At 40.4% G+C, this 20458-nt stretch overlaps 1 protein-coding gene across 8 annotated transcripts in view; it reads right to left on the bottom strand.

Moving 5' to 3' along the window:
• Window positions 1-18494, bottom strand: part of LOC100617812 (myomegalin) — a 312633-nt gene extending 294139 nt beyond the window's left edge. For 4 of the 8 annotated variants that reach the window (XM_056819292.1, XM_056819282.1, XM_056819279.1 and 1 more), the window contains exon 1: window positions 17672-18087. In XM_056819292.1, the coding sequence (XP_056675270.1) occupies window positions 17672-17904 (233 nt within the window). In that variant the 5' untranslated portion in view covers window positions 17905-18087. Of the gene's footprint in view, window positions 1-17671 lie in introns of all 8 variants that reach the window. The other 4 variants (XM_056819272.1, XM_007485320.3, XM_056819284.1 and 1 more) reach the window with 4 other exon arrangements.
• Between the last annotated feature and the right edge of the window lie 1964 nt (window positions 18495-20458).

Genomic DNA, 20458 nt, shown 5'->3' with positions numbered 1-20458 from the left:
TGTAGGGTTAGCCGTGGTATCTCTAGGTCAAAACGTCTACAGTTTAGTAACTTTGAGGTAAGTCCAAATTGTTTCCAAAAAGGCTGGCCCAAAGGTATATCATTATTCCCAATTTCCCACAGAACTTGCAGCATTCATCATTTTCTCTTCTTGGCCAACTTTGTCAATTCATTAGGGATTAAATAGAACCTCAGAATTGCTTTAATTTTCAATTCTCTAATCATTAGTGATTTGGAACATTTTTTTTTCATGTCACTATAAATAGCTTGACTTTCTACTCTTGAAAAAAAATGCTGGTTTGTAGCTTTCAAAAGTAATCCATCAGGGGAATGACTCTTATTCTTATAAATGTGTGTAACTTTTTGTCTTTGTGGCTCCAACACTTATCTTAGTGTGTCTTCCACATTGCAAGCAAAGAATAAATGTTTGTGATGGGAGCATCTGGGTGGCTCAGTGGATTTAGAGCCAGGCCTAGAGATGGGAGGATGGCCTCAGATACTGCCCAGCTGTGTGACCCTGGGCAAGTCACTTAACTCCCATTGCCTAGCCCTTACCACTCTTCTGCCTTGGAACCAATACATAGTATTGATTCTAAGACAAAAGGAAGAATTAAAAGAAAATGCATGCTATGATATATATATTTATTTATTTTTAAATATATTTTATTTATAATTTATTTTAAATATATTTATATATAAATTATTTATAATATTATATGTAGATATAGACTACTGAGCTATACTATAGAAACTATAGAGTAAATTGTCATTATGCTGGACTAGGGCCAGGTGAGACCTCTATGGCAGGGCAGCTTGGTTAAGGCAGGGTGGTGGGGGCAGTGAGGGGACAGAGAATGGTGGAGGAGGTCTGGTATTTCCTGAGTGACTTTTCCTGTGTCTATTTATATCCCGCTATGTTCTTTGTGTCCCTAGGGAAGTCATGTATCAGGTGGTGCTTGAAACCACCTGAGTGGTCACACAGCAAAGAGCACTCATGGCCCCATCAGAAGTTCAACAACAGCTGCATCCTTGACAGCACCTCCTGAGGGTTTTCCCATTCTGGCCAGAGAGCTACAAGGATGATGGATCTTGGCAGGTTTTCTTTTTCCCAGAATCACAGGGTTAGAAGGAGTCATCAAGGTCATCCAGCCAACCTGTTGCCGAATAGTAATCTCTTTTCCTATAGCCCTAAAAAGTGTCTTTTCTAGTTTCCCCCTGAATGCCTCCAGTGATCTGGAGCTCATTCTCCTCCAGAGCAAACCATTTTATTTTCAGCTCTAACGTTAGGAATATTTTCCTTACATCAAGTTGACCTGGACCCTAGAGAGCTAGAGAATTAGAAACAATGGGTAGAACCCGTAGAGAGGCAGAGGAGAAAAAGGAGAATCTTTCTTTGCCCATGCCAGTCTTTCTTTCATTTGAAGGGAGCTGGTCTAAGTCTTTTCTAGTCTAGACATCAAATCATTCCTCTAAGCCAACCCTCCTATGTTAGTACCATAATACACAAAGCAATGGATCTAGAGTCGGGAAGACCCGAGTTCAAATGTAGTCTCAGACATTTACTAGCTGAGCAACCCTGGGCAATTCACTTAATCTCCACTTACTTCAGTTCTCTCATTTGTAAAGTGAAGATAATAATAGTACCAACTTCCAGGGTCATTATGAGGATCTAATGAGATAATAATTGTAAATCTTTATCATCATCATCACTACCATCATTGTATTCAGTTCTCACAGTATCCTGGGTCCTTCCCTTGACAGTTTCCAGACTGTCAGTGTTCTTCCTAAAATATGGGACCTGAAATTTAATACCATCCTCAACACAGAATCTGCCTGAATTGGGAAATAGTTTTGACTATTCCCTTCTCCCTTCTCCACACTGTGACTATAATACTATAATATAATAGATCTTTCTGAACACAAAAAGGGTGAACAAGTATGGAATTATTTTTAATACAGTTTACACCTGATTGAAGCAAACAAAGACATGAACAGCTAGATAAATATACCAGTGAATTAGGAAACAATTATAAGTATTACAAAATGATCACTAGAGGATCCCGTAAAATAGTGAGTTCCATTGACCCATTTAAAAATCCTATCCCCACATGGGAACTTCATTATGCACCCAATCCAACCCCTTCTTGAGCTATCCTATCCTCCACACTATCATTGAAACGAATATTTCCAGTGTCCAGGTGTGCATCACTTCATGGCCTTCCATCCTATGACTATTAGCTCTAATTATTAGAAACTCCTCCCTTATACTGAGTTGAACTTTGCTTCCTTACAATTTTTATTCACTGGTCCTTGCTCTGCTCCCTGGAACTTGAACAACATCTGTCTGGCATCCTAGGATAATGTGACCCTCAGGCTAACTCATAATTGGTGAGTCCCTGACCAGAACCTCCATGGCATGAGAAAGCTTGAAAAAGAAAATTGAGGTCTTTGCCAGAAGCTCCCTTTTCTCCCTTCATCTCAGATCACCATCTTCTGCCCCCCTATCTCACATAAAGACGTGACCCTTCTCCTTGCCAAGGCAAACCTCTCTAAATGCATGTGATCCCATTCCACCTTTTACAGATCTCTTCCTACCTGCTGATTGCTACCATGCTACCTACAAATACAGCTATGTCTCCTCATCTTTAAAACACTTTCACTGGATCTACCATCCCTGCTAGCTAACATCCTATATTTCTCCTCCCTTTGTGGATCAACTCCTTGAGAAATCTACCTAAAATCAATGACTCTATTTCCTTTCATTTCACTTTCTTCCTAACTCTGCAAACTGGTGTCTGAATTCATTATTTAATTGAAATTGCTATCTCCAGAGTTACCAGTAATCTCTTAATTGCTAAATATAATGGTGTTCTCTTAATCCTCCTCCTTCTTGACCTATCTGCAGCTTTTGACACTATTGTTGATTGATTTTTCCTCTTCACAACTTTTTTTAAAGTTTTTCCCTTCCCTCTTAGAATCAATGCTTTATATTGGTTCCAAAGCAAAAGAGTGGGAAGAGCTAGGAAATGGGGGTTAAGTGACTTGCCCAAGATCACATTGCTAGAACATATTTCTCTTTAATAATTTCTTCTCTCTAAATGTTTGTGGCACTGATCTCTCCTGGTTCCTTTCCTCATTGACTGAACACTCCTTTGTTCCATCTTTATCTAGGGCAAGTCTGCTGATCATGTTCCTATGGTGTCTCCAAGGCTCTATGCTGGATCCTTTTCTTTTTCCTTTCTATACTATTTTACATGATGATCTCATCAACTCCCATAGATTCAATGATTTCTCTGGATATCTATGCAGCCCTAATCAATATCTTAAGCTCCAGTCACTTATCTACAACTGCCTTTTGGACAAATTGAACTAGATGAGATACAGTAAGCATCTTAAATTCAACATGTCCAAAATGGAGCACATTAGCTTTCCTCCTACCCCTTCCAAACTTCCCTATTAATATCAAGGGCTCCACTATCCTCCCAGTCATCAAGACTCACAAACTAGGTATCCTCAATTCTTCACACTCTTTTTTCCACTCTCCCCCCAATATGCAATCAGTTGGTAAGTCTTGTAAATCTACCTATATTTCCTCCTATATGCTCCCTTCTCTCATCTGGCACCACCACCACCATCCTGGTGTAGACACTCACCCCCATATGTCTAGACTATTGCAATAGCCTTCTGATTGGCCTCTCTACCTCAAATATTACTGACATTCATTGGCATTAATTACATTAATACAATTAAACATTCATCAGGACCAGCTAAGTAGTATAGTGGATAGAGAGCTAGACCTGGAGTTGTGAGGACCTGGGTTCAAATATAGCTTCAAATACTTCTAGCTGTGTGACCCTTAGCAAGTCACCTAACTCCAATTGCCTACTCCCATGACTCTTCCATCCTAGAGTTATCACTAGGAGTGAAAGTAAGGGTTAAGGAAAAAGACATTTGTCAACACTCCCCCCAACTACAGATCATTTGTCCCCATTATATAGAAGAGGAAACCCAGGATAGTACTTTGCTCCCTCTGGGTACTATTCATCTATTAATGCAGCATATAGGTATATTAATTTTTTTGGTTACTAGGTCACACTGTTAACTCATACTGAACTTAAAGCCAACTAAAACATAGAGATCTTTTTAAAATAGTATTTTATTTTTCCCCTATTACATGTAAAAACTCTTTTAACATTCACTTTTATTTGAGTTTTAAGTTTCAAATTCTCTCCTTTCTTCTTTCTCAATCCCTCCCTACTGTCCATCCTCCCTGAGACAGTAAGCAATCTGATAAGGATTTTACATGTGTAATCATACAAAATGGTTTTCCATATTAGTCTTTTTTGTTGGAGAGAAAGGAAGAAAGAAAGAAAGAAAGGAAGGAAGGAAGAAAGGAAGGAAGGAAGGAAGGAAGGAAGGAAGGAAGAAGAAGAAAGAAAGAAAGGAAAGAAAGAAAGAAAGAAAGAAAGAAAGAAAGAAAGAGAAAGAAAGAAGAAAGAAAGAAAGAAAGAAAGAAAGGAAAGAAAGAAAGAAAGAAAGAAAGAGAAAGAAAGAGAAGAAAGAAAGAAAGAAAAGAAGAAAGAAGAAAGAAAGAAAGAGAGGAAAGAAAGAAAGAGAGGAAAGAAAGAAAGAAGAGAAAGAAAGAAAGAAAGAAAGAAAGAAAGAAAGAAAGAAAGAAAGAAAGAAAGAAGAAAAGAGAGGAAAGAAAGAAAGAAAGAAAGAGAGGAAAGAAAGAAAGAAAGAAAGAAAGAAAGAAAGAAAGAAAGAAAGAAAGAAAGAAAGAAAGAAAGAAAGAAAGAAGAAAGAAAGAAAGAAAGAAAGAAAGAAAGAAAGAAAGAAAGAAAAGAAAGAAAGAAAGAAAGAAAGAAAGAAAGAAAGAAAGAAGAAAGGAAGAAAGGAAGGAAGAAAGGAAGGAAGGAAGGAAGGAAGGAAGGAAGGAAGGAAGGAAGGAAGGAAGGAAGGAAGGAAGGAAGGAAGGAAGGAAGGAAGGAAGGAAGGAAGGAAGGAAGGAAGGAAGGAAGGAAGGAAGGAAGGAAGAAAAGGAAAATACACTGTTTCAGTATTCATTCAGACGCCCTCAGTTGTTTCTTGGAGGGCAGAGGGCATTTTTAATGTGTCTCACAGAGATCTTTTCCAAACAAACCATGTCTCTCCATTTTGTCAAAGCTGATTTTTTTTTAAAAATCCAAGTATAAGACTCTTTTGACTGCTAAATGGTGCAGCAGATAGAGTAACAAGCCTGGAGTCAGGAAGACTCATCTTCTCAGGTTCAAATCCAGTCTCAGACATTTACTAGCTTTGTGATCCTGGACAAGTCACTTAACCCCATTTTCCTCAGTTTACTCATTGGTAAAATGAGTTGGAAAAGGACATGGCAAACCACTTCAAGAAAACCCCAAATGCCTAAAGCAACTGGACAACAATAAAATAAGACTCCATTTTTATACAAATTGAATTTCATCTTCTAAGATTTATACCAAATGCTCCAATATGCCAAGATTTCTAGGCTCCTGAACCCATCTTCCAATAGGTTAGTTATTTTGATAATCTGCAAATTTAATAAGCATTTCATCAATACCTTCAGCCAAGTCATTGGCAACGTTGTTAAATAACCCAGATCACTTGGGTACTCCATTGAAGACTAACTTGTACATTAACATTGAGCCATTAATAACTAATCTTGGTTGCACACATTCAACCATTCCTGGGTAGAGCTAATTGTGTCCTCATATCTCCTATTTCATGGGCAGCTAGACAGTGCTCTGAACCTGGACTCAGGAGGACTCATCTTCCTGAGTTCAAATCTGGCCTCAGATACTGAATAACTGTGACCCTGAGCAAGTCACTGAACCATGTTTGCTTCAGTTTCCTTGTATGTCCAATGAGATAAAGAAGGAAATGGTGAACCACTCCAGCATCTCTTCCAAGAAATCCCCCAAAAGAGTCATGAAGAGTCATATGGCTGAAATATGCTAAACAATAAATTTCTCATCTCTCTCCATCTTTCCCACAAGCGTTAGAGACTTTAACAGTTTGTTAAAATCTAGGGAAGCTACAGCTGCATGGATTCCCTGTTCTACCATTTTAGTAACCCAATGAATAAAGGAAGCAAGGAGGCCATGCTAATACATTGTGATCCCTACTTTTTTCCTCTAAATTTCCATTATCATTTTTTTAACTCTTACCTTATGTCTTAGAATCCAATACTAAGTATTGGTTCCAAGGCAAAAGAGCAGTAAGGGCTAGGCAATTGGGACTAAGTGACTTGCCCAGGGTCACACAACTAGGATGTTTCTGAAGTCATATTTAAACTCAGGAACACCCATCTGGAAATCTTGACTATGATGGTGTTCAGCCTAGGGGAAGATGCCAGAATATAGGCAGCTCTGTGGTCCAGGGGACAGAGTGTTGGGCTTGGAGTCTGCATAGATCTGAGTTTGATTCCAGCCTCAGACACTAGTTATGGCACCCTCAACAATTCTGTGCCTCAGTCTCCTCATTTATAAAATGGGCATTGTAATGATACCTACCCCTTAGGGTCATTGTTAAGAGCATTTTCATTATTGCACTCTTCATGACCCCATTTGGGGTTTTCTTGGTAAAGATAGTAGAGTGGTTTGCCATTTCTTCCTCCAGATCATTTTACAGATGAGGAAACCAAGGCCAACAGGATTAAGTGACTTGCCCAGGATCACACAGCTAAGAAGTGTCTGAGGCTATATTTGAAATTAGGAAGATGAGTCTTCTTGACTCCAGGCCTGGAACTCTATCCACTAAACCAAATAGGTACCCCTGTAATTAGCATATGACTTGACATAATAAGAATGCTTTAAGATTTGAAAAGCACTCTGCAAATAGGATCTTGCTTTATCCTCACAACAACTCTGGGAAATAGGTGCTATTGTTATCATTCCTATTATACAGATGAAGAAACTGGAGCTAAGAAAATTTAAGAAGCACACAGCCAAGGGTCTGAGAGAGAATTTGGATTCAGTTCTTTCTGAGTCCAAATCTAGCACTCTTCACTGTGCCACCTGACATACATAGCATGCTTTGCAAAGCTTAAAGCACTTTACAAATGCTTCCTTTTAGTACAAGCTTTGACAAATTATCAATAATCCAGAGTAGAAACTCACAACATCATCAATGAAGAAAGGGTCAAGATTTGGCTTACTGCTGCCTCCCTCTGGTGGTTTTTGGATTTTCTTCTCTGCATTGGATTACCAACCCTACCGCTGGGGCTATAGAAAAAGACAGAGCTGTTTCCTATTTTTTTCTTGCCCTATCCCTTAAAAACAGTGCACATATCAGATTTTTAATGGCTTATTGTTATGTGATAGAGAGAAATATAATAATTATATATATAGAGAGAGAGGGGTGTGTGTGGGGTGCTCAAGGAGGAGTAATATCTTTGGTATGGAGGGCTTGTCATGCCCTTCTAGGGCAGCTCTCCAGCCTCTGACCTTCACCTGACACCCAGCTCTCACTTGTGGCTCCCAGTAGCTGCTAGTATGCGGCAGCAGCCACACCCTGGGCAACGGCTTCGACAGGCCAGCTAACCCTTGTGAGGGTAGCCATCGGGTCGTCGTGGACCCCTGGTGAACCAGGGCTTTGCTCACCCAGCATGTGAAGACTGTTTCGGCGGAACAGGCAGAAGAAACCAACAAGAAGGTTCAACGGCTGAGATGGCGATACAGCAAGGCACTGTGGAGTGCTTAGAGCATGTTGGAGCACAAAGGACAACACAGCCATCCAGTGAAGCTGAGGAAGTCTCCAGACGTAACAAATTTTCGTGCCACTGGACCCAGGCTTCCAACACCGAGAGAGTGGGGCTGTCTCTGTGCATCGACTTTTCCACTTAAATCTTCATGCACAAATGTCTTTGTGCACAAAAATGCACAAAGACAATCGTCATCCTCGGTTACCGAGAGAAGACTACTCCTACTATATATATAGAGAGAGAGAGGGAGGGAGAGAAAGGAGAGAGTGAGAGAGAGCAGAGAGTGAGAGAGAGAAAGAAAGAGAGTGAGAGAGAAAGAGAGAGAGTGAGAGAGAGAAAGAGAGAGGAGAGAGAGGAGAGAGAGAGTGAGAGAGAGAGCAGAGAGAGAGAAAGAGAGAGAGTGAGAGAGAGCAGAGAGTGAGAGAGAGGGAGAAAGAGAAAGAGTGAGAGAGAGAGAAAGAGAGCGGGAAAGAGAGAGGAGAGAGTGAGAGAGAGAAAGAGAGAGAGAGAGAGAGAGAGAGAGAGAGAGAGAGAGAGAGAGAGAGAGAGAGAGAGAGAGCACTTTAAGGTTTGAAAAGGACCATTATGTGTAAATCATTTTATTTGAACCTCACAATAACCCTATGAAATAGGAAAACTATAGGTTTTATTATTCCCATTTTGCAGATGAGGAAGGTGAGGCTTGAAGAGGTTAAGTACTTGCCCACTGTCAGGGAATATTTATTAAGTTCTACAGGCAAAGATACAGGGAGCTTTTGGTTGATGCAGGGCTCTGGGGACCAGCTCCCAAAAAGATGGGATAATTGAATGATCACAAGTATAAGACTGTCTACCTTCCTGGATCTCCCTCTGGGGAAAACTCCTGGTTGAGGAAAATCCAAATATTCAGGCCAATTGTAAGACGGGGCTACCTTACACTAAAAACCTGCATTGGGCTGACAGTGAACTCCTGGTAACTATAAAACAGAAGAATCTAACACAATAGAGTCTATGAAACCCTTGTGAATTTTGATAGCCATCCAGACGACATCCAAAACGTCTGGTTGACATCCAAAACAACTAGACAAATCCAAGATCAATGAGTTATTTTATAGCTATGTTAGGAAAAGATACCACTGATTGATTTGTGGGTATTTCCATGACACTGTAGAAAAGAGAACAAATTTTTTTTTTAAATGAAAATAGAATAAAATAGTATTAAAAGGCAACTATTTTAAGAAATGACATCTACCTGGAAAGGTTCATAGATTCAGACTGGAGAGTGACCTTCAGAGACTTTGTCCCACACCCTCATTTTACAGAATAGGGAACTGAAGCACATAAGAGTTTAAGTGATTTGCCCATGATCCCACAGCTATTGATTGAGGAAGCATTTGAACCCAGACCTAGGTGGCACAGTAGATAGAACACTGGGTCTAGAGTCATGAAAATTCATATTTCTGAGTTTAAATCCAGTCTCAGATACTTACTAGCTAGATGATCCTGGGGAAGTCACTTAATCCTGTTTGCCTCAGTTTCCTCATCTGTAAAATGAGCTGGATAAGGAAATGGCAAACCACTCTAGTATCTTTGCCAAGAAAACAATAAATGGGGTCACAGAGTCAGACATAACAATAGTCGTGTGATGGAGTCCATAGAGCCCAGGACTTTAAGTCAGAAAGGACTTAGCTGAGTCACCCTGGGCTATTTATTTTTTATTCTCTCAATAATCAAGTGGTGATGATTGTAAGGATCCTAATGATCACTTTCTCACAGGGATATTGTGAACATCAAATATACATATATAAAGTACTTTACAAACCTTAAAGTACTATGTAAATGTCTATTATTATTATTACTTTAAGTCCAATGAGATGCTGCCTTTAAGTAATCAGCTTTTGAAAGCAAAATTCTTTAAAAGGGTTTATTCAAATCTCACTGTCCTTCTGGATGTAGTCCTGGTGGCATGTAACTTGAAGTTTAAATTCCAAGGTTTAATCTGATTGCCTAAGTTTGCTATTAAACACAAATGTTGTTATTGAGTCAATTTCAATCACACCCAACTCTTCATCAGCCCATTTGGGGCTTTCTTGGCAGAGATGCTGGAATGGTTCGCCATTTCCTTCTCCGGCTCATTTGACAGGTGAGGAAATTGAGGCAAACTGGAATCATGGTGGTTTTTATCATTCAGTTATTTTAGTCATATCTGACATGTTATGACTTCATCTGGGGTTTTCTTGGCAAAGATGCTAGAGTGGTTTGCCATTCCCTTCTCCGACTCATTTGACAGATGAGGAAACTGAGGCAGAATTAAAGTGACCTGTTCAATATCATACAGCTAGTGTCTGAGGCCAGACTTAAACATGGGGAAAATGAATCTTTTAAACTCCAGGCCCAGACGCCCCTTAACAAATGTTGAAGCTTTCTTTTAGATCACTGAGTTTCTGCTCAAATCTTAACAACCGAAGACTCCAACGAAAGTGGGCAAGGGGCAGCTAAAGTAGCACAATAGATAGAGCACCAAGCCTGGAAGGTCCTGGGTTCAAATGTGGCCTCACATACTTCTTAGCTGTGTGACCCTAGGCAAGTCACTTGATCCTGATTATCTAGCCCTTCTTGCTCTTTTGTCTTAGAACTGATACTAAGACAGAGGGTAAGGATTTTAAAAGGAGGGTTGAACTGAAAGTGATGGAATTGTTCTGAATTGTTGAGCTGAATAACTCCTTAAAAAGAAGAACTGGGGGAGCAGCTAGCTTGGTGAATTGAGAACTAGACCAAGACATAGAAGATCCTGGGTTCAAATGTATCCTCAGACTCTCCCTATGATCCTGACTCCCACTGCTTAGCCTTTACTGTTTTTCTGCCTTGGAATATAAAAATTAAATTATATCTCTAATAATAAAAATATTATATTTTATGAGATTTAGTAAGGCTCATTAGAGATCAAGGAATAAAGAAGATACAAAATAAAAACCACATGCCCATGGCTGATTAGCCCATTTAAAATCCCCACACTTAGCTTACCACTCTACTTGCTACATCATTGCAAAGGAAGAGAAGAAGCGTGGGAGACATTACTGCCAGTTAAATACCAATTGTGATCTCACCAACGTGGAGACTCAGGAGAGATTATAGGGAATTCTGGGAAATACCAAGGACTTCTGGGGATTGAAGTCTAGGGTTCAAAATCTCCATTTATACAGGAACCAATACACAATATTGATTCTAAGATGGAAGGTAAGATTTAAAAAAAAAAAAGGGTAGACTGAACTGCTTGTCAAAGGACTCTGGGACAAAATTGGGGAGGGTGGCTTGATTCAGTAAAAATTATTTCTTCTGCTATCTGTAGCCACAAAGTTAAGCCTTTCTGTGGGTGGAGTAGCCTACCCAATGGGAGAGACATACCACTACATATAAGTGAGTCATTCCATGCTTCCACCCTTTCCATAGGGGGATCTTGCCCCTGAAGTATTGGGAGGAAATGTTTATATTTTGTTATATCTTCCAAATAACTATACCTTTGTAAAAGCTAATTGATAACAAGCTATTAAATGAAGTCACTGGTACCTAAAAATGGGGAGAATATAATTGGTGTGGGCTCAGTCTGATGGCATTTGAGAAGTCCACCCCCCAACCCCTTCAAGAAAACCGAGGGCAGATATCAGTCAGTCAATAAACATTTATTAAATACCAACTCTGTGCTAGGCACCATACTAAGGATACAAAAGGAAGTAAAAAACAGTCCATCCCCTCAAGGAGTTCACAACCTAAAAGGGGAGACAAAAAGCAAATAAATATGTATAAATAAGCTATTTAGAGGATAAACCAAAAAACGATTAAGAGGGGAGGCACTAGAATTAAGGGGGTTGGGAAAGGCTTCCTGTTGAAGAAGGGGTTTTAGTTGGGACTTAATGGAAGCCATGGAAATTAGTAGCCATGGTTGAGAGTAATCCAAGCATGGTTTCAGCCAGAGAAAATGCCCAGAGCCAGAAGACTGGGTGTCTTGTTCTTGGAACAGGAAGGAAGCCAAATGTCATTAGATCAAAGAGTAGTTGTTGCCACTGACCCCTTTTTCCTTCCGTCATAAAGTGAAAACAAGAAATCTTGTAATATATTACAGGGAACAAACCTGAGTAACCAAATGGATATGGGTGACCTTGATGAAAATGGAAAAGTACACAAGATTGGTGGGTTATGGGAAAAGAATAATGAAGTAATTTTGGACATGTTGAGTTTGAAACAAAGACATTCAGTTCAAAATGTCTGATGGACAGTTGGTGACACAAGTCTAAAGCTCAGGGAAAAGACTTGGGCTAAATATATTGGAGAGAGAAACAGAGAGAGAGAGAGAGAGAGAGAGAGACAGAGAGAGAGAGAGACAGAGAGAGACAGAGACAAAGAGAACGAGAAAGAGAGAGAGAGAGGGATGGATGGAGGGAGGGAGGGAGAAAGAGAGAGAGAGAGAGAAAGAAAAAAGAGAGGAAAGAGAACGAGAGAACAAGAGAGGGGTAAATAGATACACACAAACACATATACAATTTATATATGTATACACATATTTATAGTATCTATACATATAAGTATATGTGCCTACATATCTTTACACATGTGTATATATGTACAAATATAAGCATATGTGTACCTCTACATATACTCCCCCTAGAAAAATGTAAGCTTCTCAAGGGCAGGTAATTATTTTATTTTGGTCTCTGTATCCCCAGCACATAGCAAATGCCTGGCACATAATAGCACCAAAAGAGCACCAAATATACATTTGCTGAATTAAATTGCATTGAATTCATGATGAAATTAAAGGAATGAGAAGCAACACTGTGTCATTCAATCATTCTGCCCATCACACCAGGCATATTCTTCAAAGAAAGTCCATTTAATCACTACCAAGGTCATTTTTTTTGTTTGTTTCCTTCTAAAATCAATTCAGCTGGGAATGATTCTCGACATTAATATTAAGGTTATGAATTCAAAGCAGAATACTTTGAGGTTTGGGAGTTAAGGTTTACCTAGCAATATGGACTTCAACAGATGGAATATGCAACAATATTTTTGGTAATTAAGATGTTGCTAAAATATGTTATCATTTCTGTTTGCATCCTGTGTGCAGCGGCATTTATTGTGATCATTTTTGTTCATCTTTTTCTCTAGTTCCGCTTCCCCGAGCCAGAGTTGGAATAGGTGTCCTCCGAATAAGTGTGAAAATGTGCTCCACACACATGCTTGGTCCCTCTTCTGTGAGGGGGCGTGTATGTGTGTGTGTGTGTGTGTATGTGTGTAATGGTTTACTATACTTCTTTGTCTCTTGTCTGAACATAGTCCCAGATTCTGTCTCGAAGCATGAAATGCCCTCGTTTTCTCACTCATTTGAAAATGCAGCATCCTTCTACTTTTTTGCACACTCCTGTGATGACTGTTATCTTGAACTTTTATGGTGAATGTACAAAGAGGTCATCCAATGTTTCTTTTTCAGGGTCACGAAAAATGGGGTTATATATATATATACTTTCAGAATCTATCTTTTTATATAACACGAATTTCCCTGCTTGACCTTGAAATGAGTTTTTTGAGTTCTTGCTTTTTTAACCTCTAGAATTTAAAGAGAAATCTAAGAACTGTAGTTTTAGGTTATAGAACTCAATATTCTAGAACTGGTAACCTTTGAGGTGGATGGAGCTAATTCCTCATTTTCCTCAAACTTAAAAAAATAAAAATCAATCCAGAATCCAGTTTAAAAAAATTTTTGGTATCTTTCATTTTGTACATCATCTTCACTCCCCCAAATATCTTTCTATATTATCCTATCCAGTGAGCTAGCCATTGTGACAAAGAACCCCTTCTCCCAAAAAAAGGCAGTTCAGTAAAACTAACACGGGTCTGGCAGTCGATGCAATTCGATGTACAACAATAGAGCCCTCTCTCTGTAAAGAGAGGAAGGAAATATATTTTCTCCTTTCTTCTTTATGAACAAAATGGGGAAGGAGGGGAAGGGAAATATTCTGGAAGATGGAAAGCTGGGGAAGATGAATCATTGTGAAATGTGGTCTTACAAGAATGCAGCAGGTCCTCTGGGGTACCCACTTGCCCAAAGTAAAAGCCCCAGTAGGTCGGGTGGTAGAATGAGAAGAAAGTTAGGAAGAAGATGAAGTTCTAGTCCTCACCCTATAATAATAAATGAGCTGAGTGATTCTAGTGTAGTTCATTCAGCTTTATAGCCTCATTGGTCAAATGAGAAGGTCAAGTGGGCTAAGTGATGGCTGAGGTCCTTCTCCTGTTCTCACATTTGATGATTTTACATGTGGTTCTGGCTGGAGACCAGAAATGGACTTTCAGCTCCCATCTGGTCCACTTTAAGTCACCAATACAATTGGGGTTCCTAGGAGCAGCCCTTCTCAACAACATGCCTTCTCAAATCATGGCTCAGGGAAGATCCAAGAGTGTCTGAAGGGAATGGAATTCTTTGATACTTTCCCTCCCCCCTAAGTGTAAATCTGTGGACTATTCAGGTCAAATTTTTACTCCTACACTGGCTTCCTCTTAGAGACTGCCGGGCTATCAGCTGTTCCATAAAGAAATAAGATTTTTTAATGCTAGCCTAATAAATAGAAAAGTAAATCTGCTCCTTATACATATCATATAATCATTCAAAATATTCATATACATTTTTAAATAATCTGTTAGTATAATCTGTATTGCTCTTCCTTTTACTAGTAATAATTAACATTTTAAAAACCAGATTTAAAAATTCAAGAAGAAAGGAAGGAGGCAAAGGAAGCAGAGTAGATAGAGCATCAGGCCTGGAATGGGGAGAACCTGGGTTCGAATGTGGTCTCGGACACTTCCTAGCTGTGACCCCAGGCACAGATTACATCCAATATAATCCTGATTGCCTAACGATTGCCACTCTTCTGTTATAGAACTGATCCGAAAACAGAAGGTAAGGGTTTTTAAAAAAAGAATAAAAAGAAAGAGCAAACATTTTCCAAGTGCCCACTATGAACCAGGCTTATACAGATATTATTTCGCTTGATCCTGGCAATGAGTTTGAGGTAGATGCTATTATGATCCTTATTTAACAGATGAGGAAACGGAGACAGACAGAGGTTAAGTGACTTGCCCAGGGTCAAGTAAGTGTCTGTGGCCAAATCCGAATTTAGGTCTTCTTGATTTCAGGCCCAGAGTTCCATTCACTGAGCCATCTAGCCCTTATAGTAGTGATTCACTAAATAGTAAAAGGCATGTTCCAGTCAAGAAGACCTGAGTTCAAATCTCAGATACTGTCTAGCTATATGACCCCAGGGGGCAAGTCACTTAACTCCAACTGTCTAAGCTTTAACCACTCTTCTGATTTAGAATCATATTTAGTATTGATTCTAACAAGGTAAGGGTTAAAAAAAAAGCACAAACAATGGATGCCTTTTTGTATTTTGGAAACATTTAGATTTTAATAGTCCTGTGCATATTTCTCAAGATTTATTTCAATTCGAGGATGGAATAACTGTCCTCAGTGAAATCTCTAAAACTTTTATTTATGGATTTCCTGTGATATTAAACCAAATGGATCCATTAAAAAAAACACTGGATTTGAAGTCAAGCACCAGGCACATAGTAACTGCTTAATAAAATGTTCAGAGACTGATTGAATGAGTTCTAGTCCTATCAGTGTGCCCTTGAAAAAGTCAATTCATAGCTGTGTTGTTTATCTTAGTTTCATCACCTATAAAATGAGGGAGCTGAACTTCTAGATGTTCCATCATCATATCAACTAATCTCTTTGTAGATGTATTTGTGGTTCATATATGTGAAAAAATGTCTATACTTCATAAATTTTAATACTTTAATAAATTTTAATACTTCATAAATGTTTAAATTTTGTTGGAGAAAGTAACTGCTGAGGAAGAAATCATCATTTCAATCTCTGCTTTATCTTTGCAATGACATATTGGAGAATATAAGATGTATAGGTGAGGGCATGGCTCTATCATGCACTTGCTACTAAAAGAACTAGGAATATTAGTAACTAAAGTAGGACAAAGAATTGTTTATTTAGAATCAGAAGGGACATTAGAGGTCATTTAACAGAGCTCAACAGGGGCAGCTGGAGGACCTATGCTCATATTTGGCCTCAGACACTATCCCTAGGCAAGTCACTTAACTCCAATTGCCTAGCCCTTACAGATCTTCTGTCTTGGAATCAATACTTAATGTTAATTCCAAGACAGAAAAATATTATATATACATATATATAAAATATTCACTTAGTTAAACGTTATTCCTTTTACATATGAAGAAACTGATGATCAGTGACTTATTTGTCCAAGGTCTCACAGAGGTTAAATGGTGGAGAAAGGATTTGAACTCAAATACTCTAGTTCTAAACTCATCACACTTTCCCCCCATCCACACTGACTCCCATGATAGGAGCTAAAAAGAAAAGGGAATTTGGAGAGCATCTGTTCCAACTCCCCAATTTTACAGATAGGGAAACAGACCCAGAAAGGCAGTGACTTGCCTAAGGTTTGTTAGTGGCAGAGTTTGAATTAGAACCCCAGTTTTTGATGCCAGATTCCATGAATCTTTATCTATCAATTTCTTGAGATCTTTAAAAAGGTTCCAGTAATTAATCATGTTAACAGAAATGTGTATATTTCACATTATCAATTAATTTTTGCTTTCAATTATAACCCATTCAAAGAATTTTAAATTAATGTAAAAGTAAATAAAAGAAGAAGACATCTAAGAAAGTATACTGGATAATTTTTTAAAATCCATTTGCTTCATGTAATACTTTCTTAGTAAAAAATTGAAAGGTTTTTTAAATATACATTTGGGTCTTTTCAAACAAATCTCCAACCTTCTGCCTCCCTGCTCTTTCACTTGGAAAAAGGACATCAATGACTGTTTAAAAGTACAAAGTAAAGGATAAAAGAGACTAGGGTGTTGTGGCTACATTGGGCTGCACAGATTTTGAGAAGGTCAAAGGAATGAGAACGGGTTAAGTGTCTAGTAAATATTTAGTCATAGAGATTTAGATCAGGAAGACAGATGAGGTTATCTAGTCCAACTTCTTACTTTTCAAGATTAAGAAAGTGACTTGTCCATGCTTGCATAGCTAAAGGTAGAGCTGGGCCTAGAAGTCAATTATCCTGGTTGATAACGGAAATAGGTGGCATTCCTTTTAATAAAAAGAAATGCTTAGTGAGCAAGAGGCAATAATCCCTACAAGCAAAGGGGCTCTTCTTCGAACCCCCATCGGTGCCCACAGAAGGGATCCGCCTAACAAGAACCCACGTTCGAACAAAGAGCAACAGAAGCGTTAGGATTAGCTGGTACGTTTTGTGCACCAGTCTCCCTGCCAGCTAGCAGACTCGGTCTTGGCACTAGCTCAATTTGCTCTTCTTCCCACGGACACTGGTGAAAAGAAGCCTCGGTACCCGAGGGGGACTATTGTTCTCACCCCAGTCATCCCAAGGAGAAATTCCAAAAGGGAAGGAAAGCAAGAGAAAGCCCCACTCTTTCAACACTTTCCACCCATCCATCCCACGTGCCCCACCTTGCCTTGCCGGTCTTTTCCCTGGGCATCTTTCCACTCCTCTGTTCAACCTCAGCCTTGCCCCTCCTGCCAGGCTCATCAGCTGAAGGCTGAAGACGGAGGCTAATCTTGCCCAGGGTCAAACCCTGCACAAATCCTGCCACCCCGTACATCTCCTCCGATTCCCCCCGGCCGCTCCTTCTCTGCGCTCAGCATCTCTCAGCATCTCCCCCTGGCTCATCATCCCTCCGCTCTTGTTCCCACCAGTCCGTCCTCTCCTCCTCTCTCTGGAGGCGCTTCCAAATCTGCGCCCCCATCCCCATCCGGGAGCGGACCCAGCTCTCCATCACTACCCAAGCCTAGCGCCATCACCCTAACCTCGGGCCCCTCGGCCTCCTGGCCTTCCTTTCCCAGTTCCACAGCACTCACCTTTTCCGCTGTGGAGCTGCAGCCAAAGCTGCCACCGCCGCTGCCGCCGCCTCCTCTTCCTTCTCGGCGGCCGCCGCCCAGCTCCAGTTCTGGGCTCTCACCTCTCGCTCCCGCTGCGGATGCGATGCCGGGGCCGGGGCCGGGGCACCGTCCCCGGAGCAGTAAGGAGCATAGTGCGCTCGGCGGGACGCCCGGCAGCAGCAGCAGCAAGCTCCTCTATTCGGCCTCTTCATGGACGGGGACCCCGGGTCTCTCTGCGTCCCCTACCCTTGGCCTGCCTGTCTGCACGGGCGGTTCCCGGACAGTGCCAGCAGCCTGAGGGAAACCTTACCGCTCCCAGTGACGAAGCTGGACTCCCAATAGTACAGCCCTGGACAGCCCAGCCCAAGCTTCTCTTATCCCTCCCTCTGCCATCTGCCCCGCCCAGACCTAGCTCCCTGCCCCCTCCCTCTTTCCTCGCGACCGCTCCAACCTCACTTCATCCTTAACCCCAAAATACGCCCCGCCCCCATTTTTAGGTCTTGTCTTCCTTCAACATCCTCCTCTGCCAACTATTCATCTCCAAATCTCCTCTCTTGGAAGATCCGATTCTACCTGTGTGGGCAAGATCCCACCTTTCCTTTCCTGAGCCCTGATTAGCATGGAATACTGGTACACCCCAAATAGGGGGGGCATCAACATGGCCGTGTCATCATTACAGGGTGCTTCTGCCTCTCCATGGTCTGGCACTTTTTCAACCTTTTCTAAGTCACTCCTTCCAGGGTCCTAATGCAATGGAATCCTCCTCTTGGTATCTACTGTCCTTATGCCCTCCTGCCTGCCATCTCTCCTCTGCCTCCTCTCAGCTGCTAGGTGTATGAGCGACCTTTGGCTGTGTCATGGGAGTTCAGGTGACCCTCTGGATGTATAGACCATCTTGTCTTCCAATGTGACTGCACAAGGGATGAATTGTCGGTTCAGAGCTGCGTCTTCCCCCCTTTAAATTGTTTCTTGGCCATTATTTCTTAGTTATAATCTTTCCAGATCTCTCAGCTTGTGTATTCTCTTCCACATCTCCTTCCCATCCAGATTTCCTCATCTCTCTTCTATATATTCCCCTGAATCCTCCATAGAGGACCTACTCTAACGTCTCATTCCCTCCAATATCCACACGCTGAACAAGGTTTTCTCAATACCAGTGCCCTTTCTTTTCCTCCAGGTTCTACCTTAGCAATTCTTCCCATACACCTGACCAATCAGCACCCCCACCCCCATATCTTTTAGCCCGGTCTTTCTTATAATTTCTTCTTTTCTCAGGACCTTCACTTCTCTTTTTCCATCTCTTCTAACTATTCTACTCTTTCCTACCAATCTTTACTAGCTCCTCCTCTTGACTATGAAATCTCCTGATATCAGGACACCTTCCATTTCTCATAGTAACTCATTTATATGGCACTTCAAAGTTTTATGGAGTACTTTAAATAGCTAGAATCTAACCTGGTTCCTAAATGTGAGACCCAGGGCAAGTCACTTCACCCCCCATTTCCTAGCCATCACCATTCTTCTGCCTTGGAACCAATACACAGTATTGATTCTAAGATGGAGGGTAAGGGTTAAAAAAAAAAAAAGAATCAAACCTGGGTTACCCACATGCTCCTTGCTCCAACCCCTACTTGAACTTGCAGGTTGATCTTAAGGGAAACAATTACTTCCAAGCTCAGAGTATTATGTGCATCCACAACTGAGTCTCAGAAAGTTTGAATGATCTATGATCATATAACTAACGGGTTTCAGAGGTGTTATTTGAGCTCAGGTCTTTCTAACTTAAATTCCAGCACTCTAATGAACATAGCAACATACAACTAATTGGCCACTAAACAAACCAGACATACTTTAAATCTAAAATTTCAATAAATGGGTAAAATGAAACCAACACAAATATTTTAAGGCTCTTATTCAGAGGACCAAAGATTTCTAGTTAGATGGGATGGTAGAATTCATTTAGCCCACTCTTCATTTTATAAATGAGCTCAGAAAGACAGAAATGACCCTAATTCTTACAGGTAATATCAAATATTGAATCCAAGTCATCTGATTCCAAATTCAGCATTCTTTACATTGTACCATAATACATTAATTCAACAAACTTTTATATATTTTTCTATTCTCTCTGGACCTTGAGTCAACAGAGAAGCTAATTCAAGGATCAAAAGAGCTTCAGAATGTATAGAGAGGAAATGATAGAGCTGCATTCCCTGTTCTGAGAACCGATCTTCTCTAATCTCTTTTACACATGAAGAAACAGATTTATAGAGATAAGTGATTTGACTTAAGTCAGAGCTAGTTAGTGGCAAAACCAGGAATAGGATCCAGATCTCCAACCTCCTGGATCAGTACTCTTCGTATTTGGCAAATATTCTGCAAAAAAAGACAATTAATTAATTGCTCCTATAATGAATAAAAGAATTGGGTTGAACTATCATGGTTCACATTTGACTGTTGTCCAATGGAGAAGAACCAAAACTTTGTCTTTAATTTTTGTCTACCCTGGTTTCTTGGGTATTGGGTAAGTTGGAATAAATATACACTTTCAAGGTATCTATGATACCATAAGAACTACTTGTTTTTTATGGTGAATTTCCAGCTCAGCCCCCTGCAAGGGCTCCCTCAAGTCCAGACCTCCACATGGAAGTCCCAGTGGCCTCTTCAGCCAGAATCCCACCAACGTAAACCTCTTCCTTCAGACCAAGTCACTCACCCAGCAAGTCTCTCCAGTGTAGAAAGCTCCAGTTAAGTCTAGGACAAAGT

This window comes from Monodelphis domestica, chromosome 2, assembly GCF_027887165.1.
Source record: "Monodelphis domestica isolate mMonDom1 chromosome 2, mMonDom1.pri, whole genome shotgun sequence".
NCBI classification, from domain to species: domain Eukaryota; kingdom Metazoa; phylum Chordata; class Mammalia; order Didelphimorphia; family Didelphidae; genus Monodelphis; species Monodelphis domestica.
The sequence above is the reverse complement of the archived record's forward strand: the minus strand, read 5'-3'. Positions and strand labels throughout refer to the sequence as shown.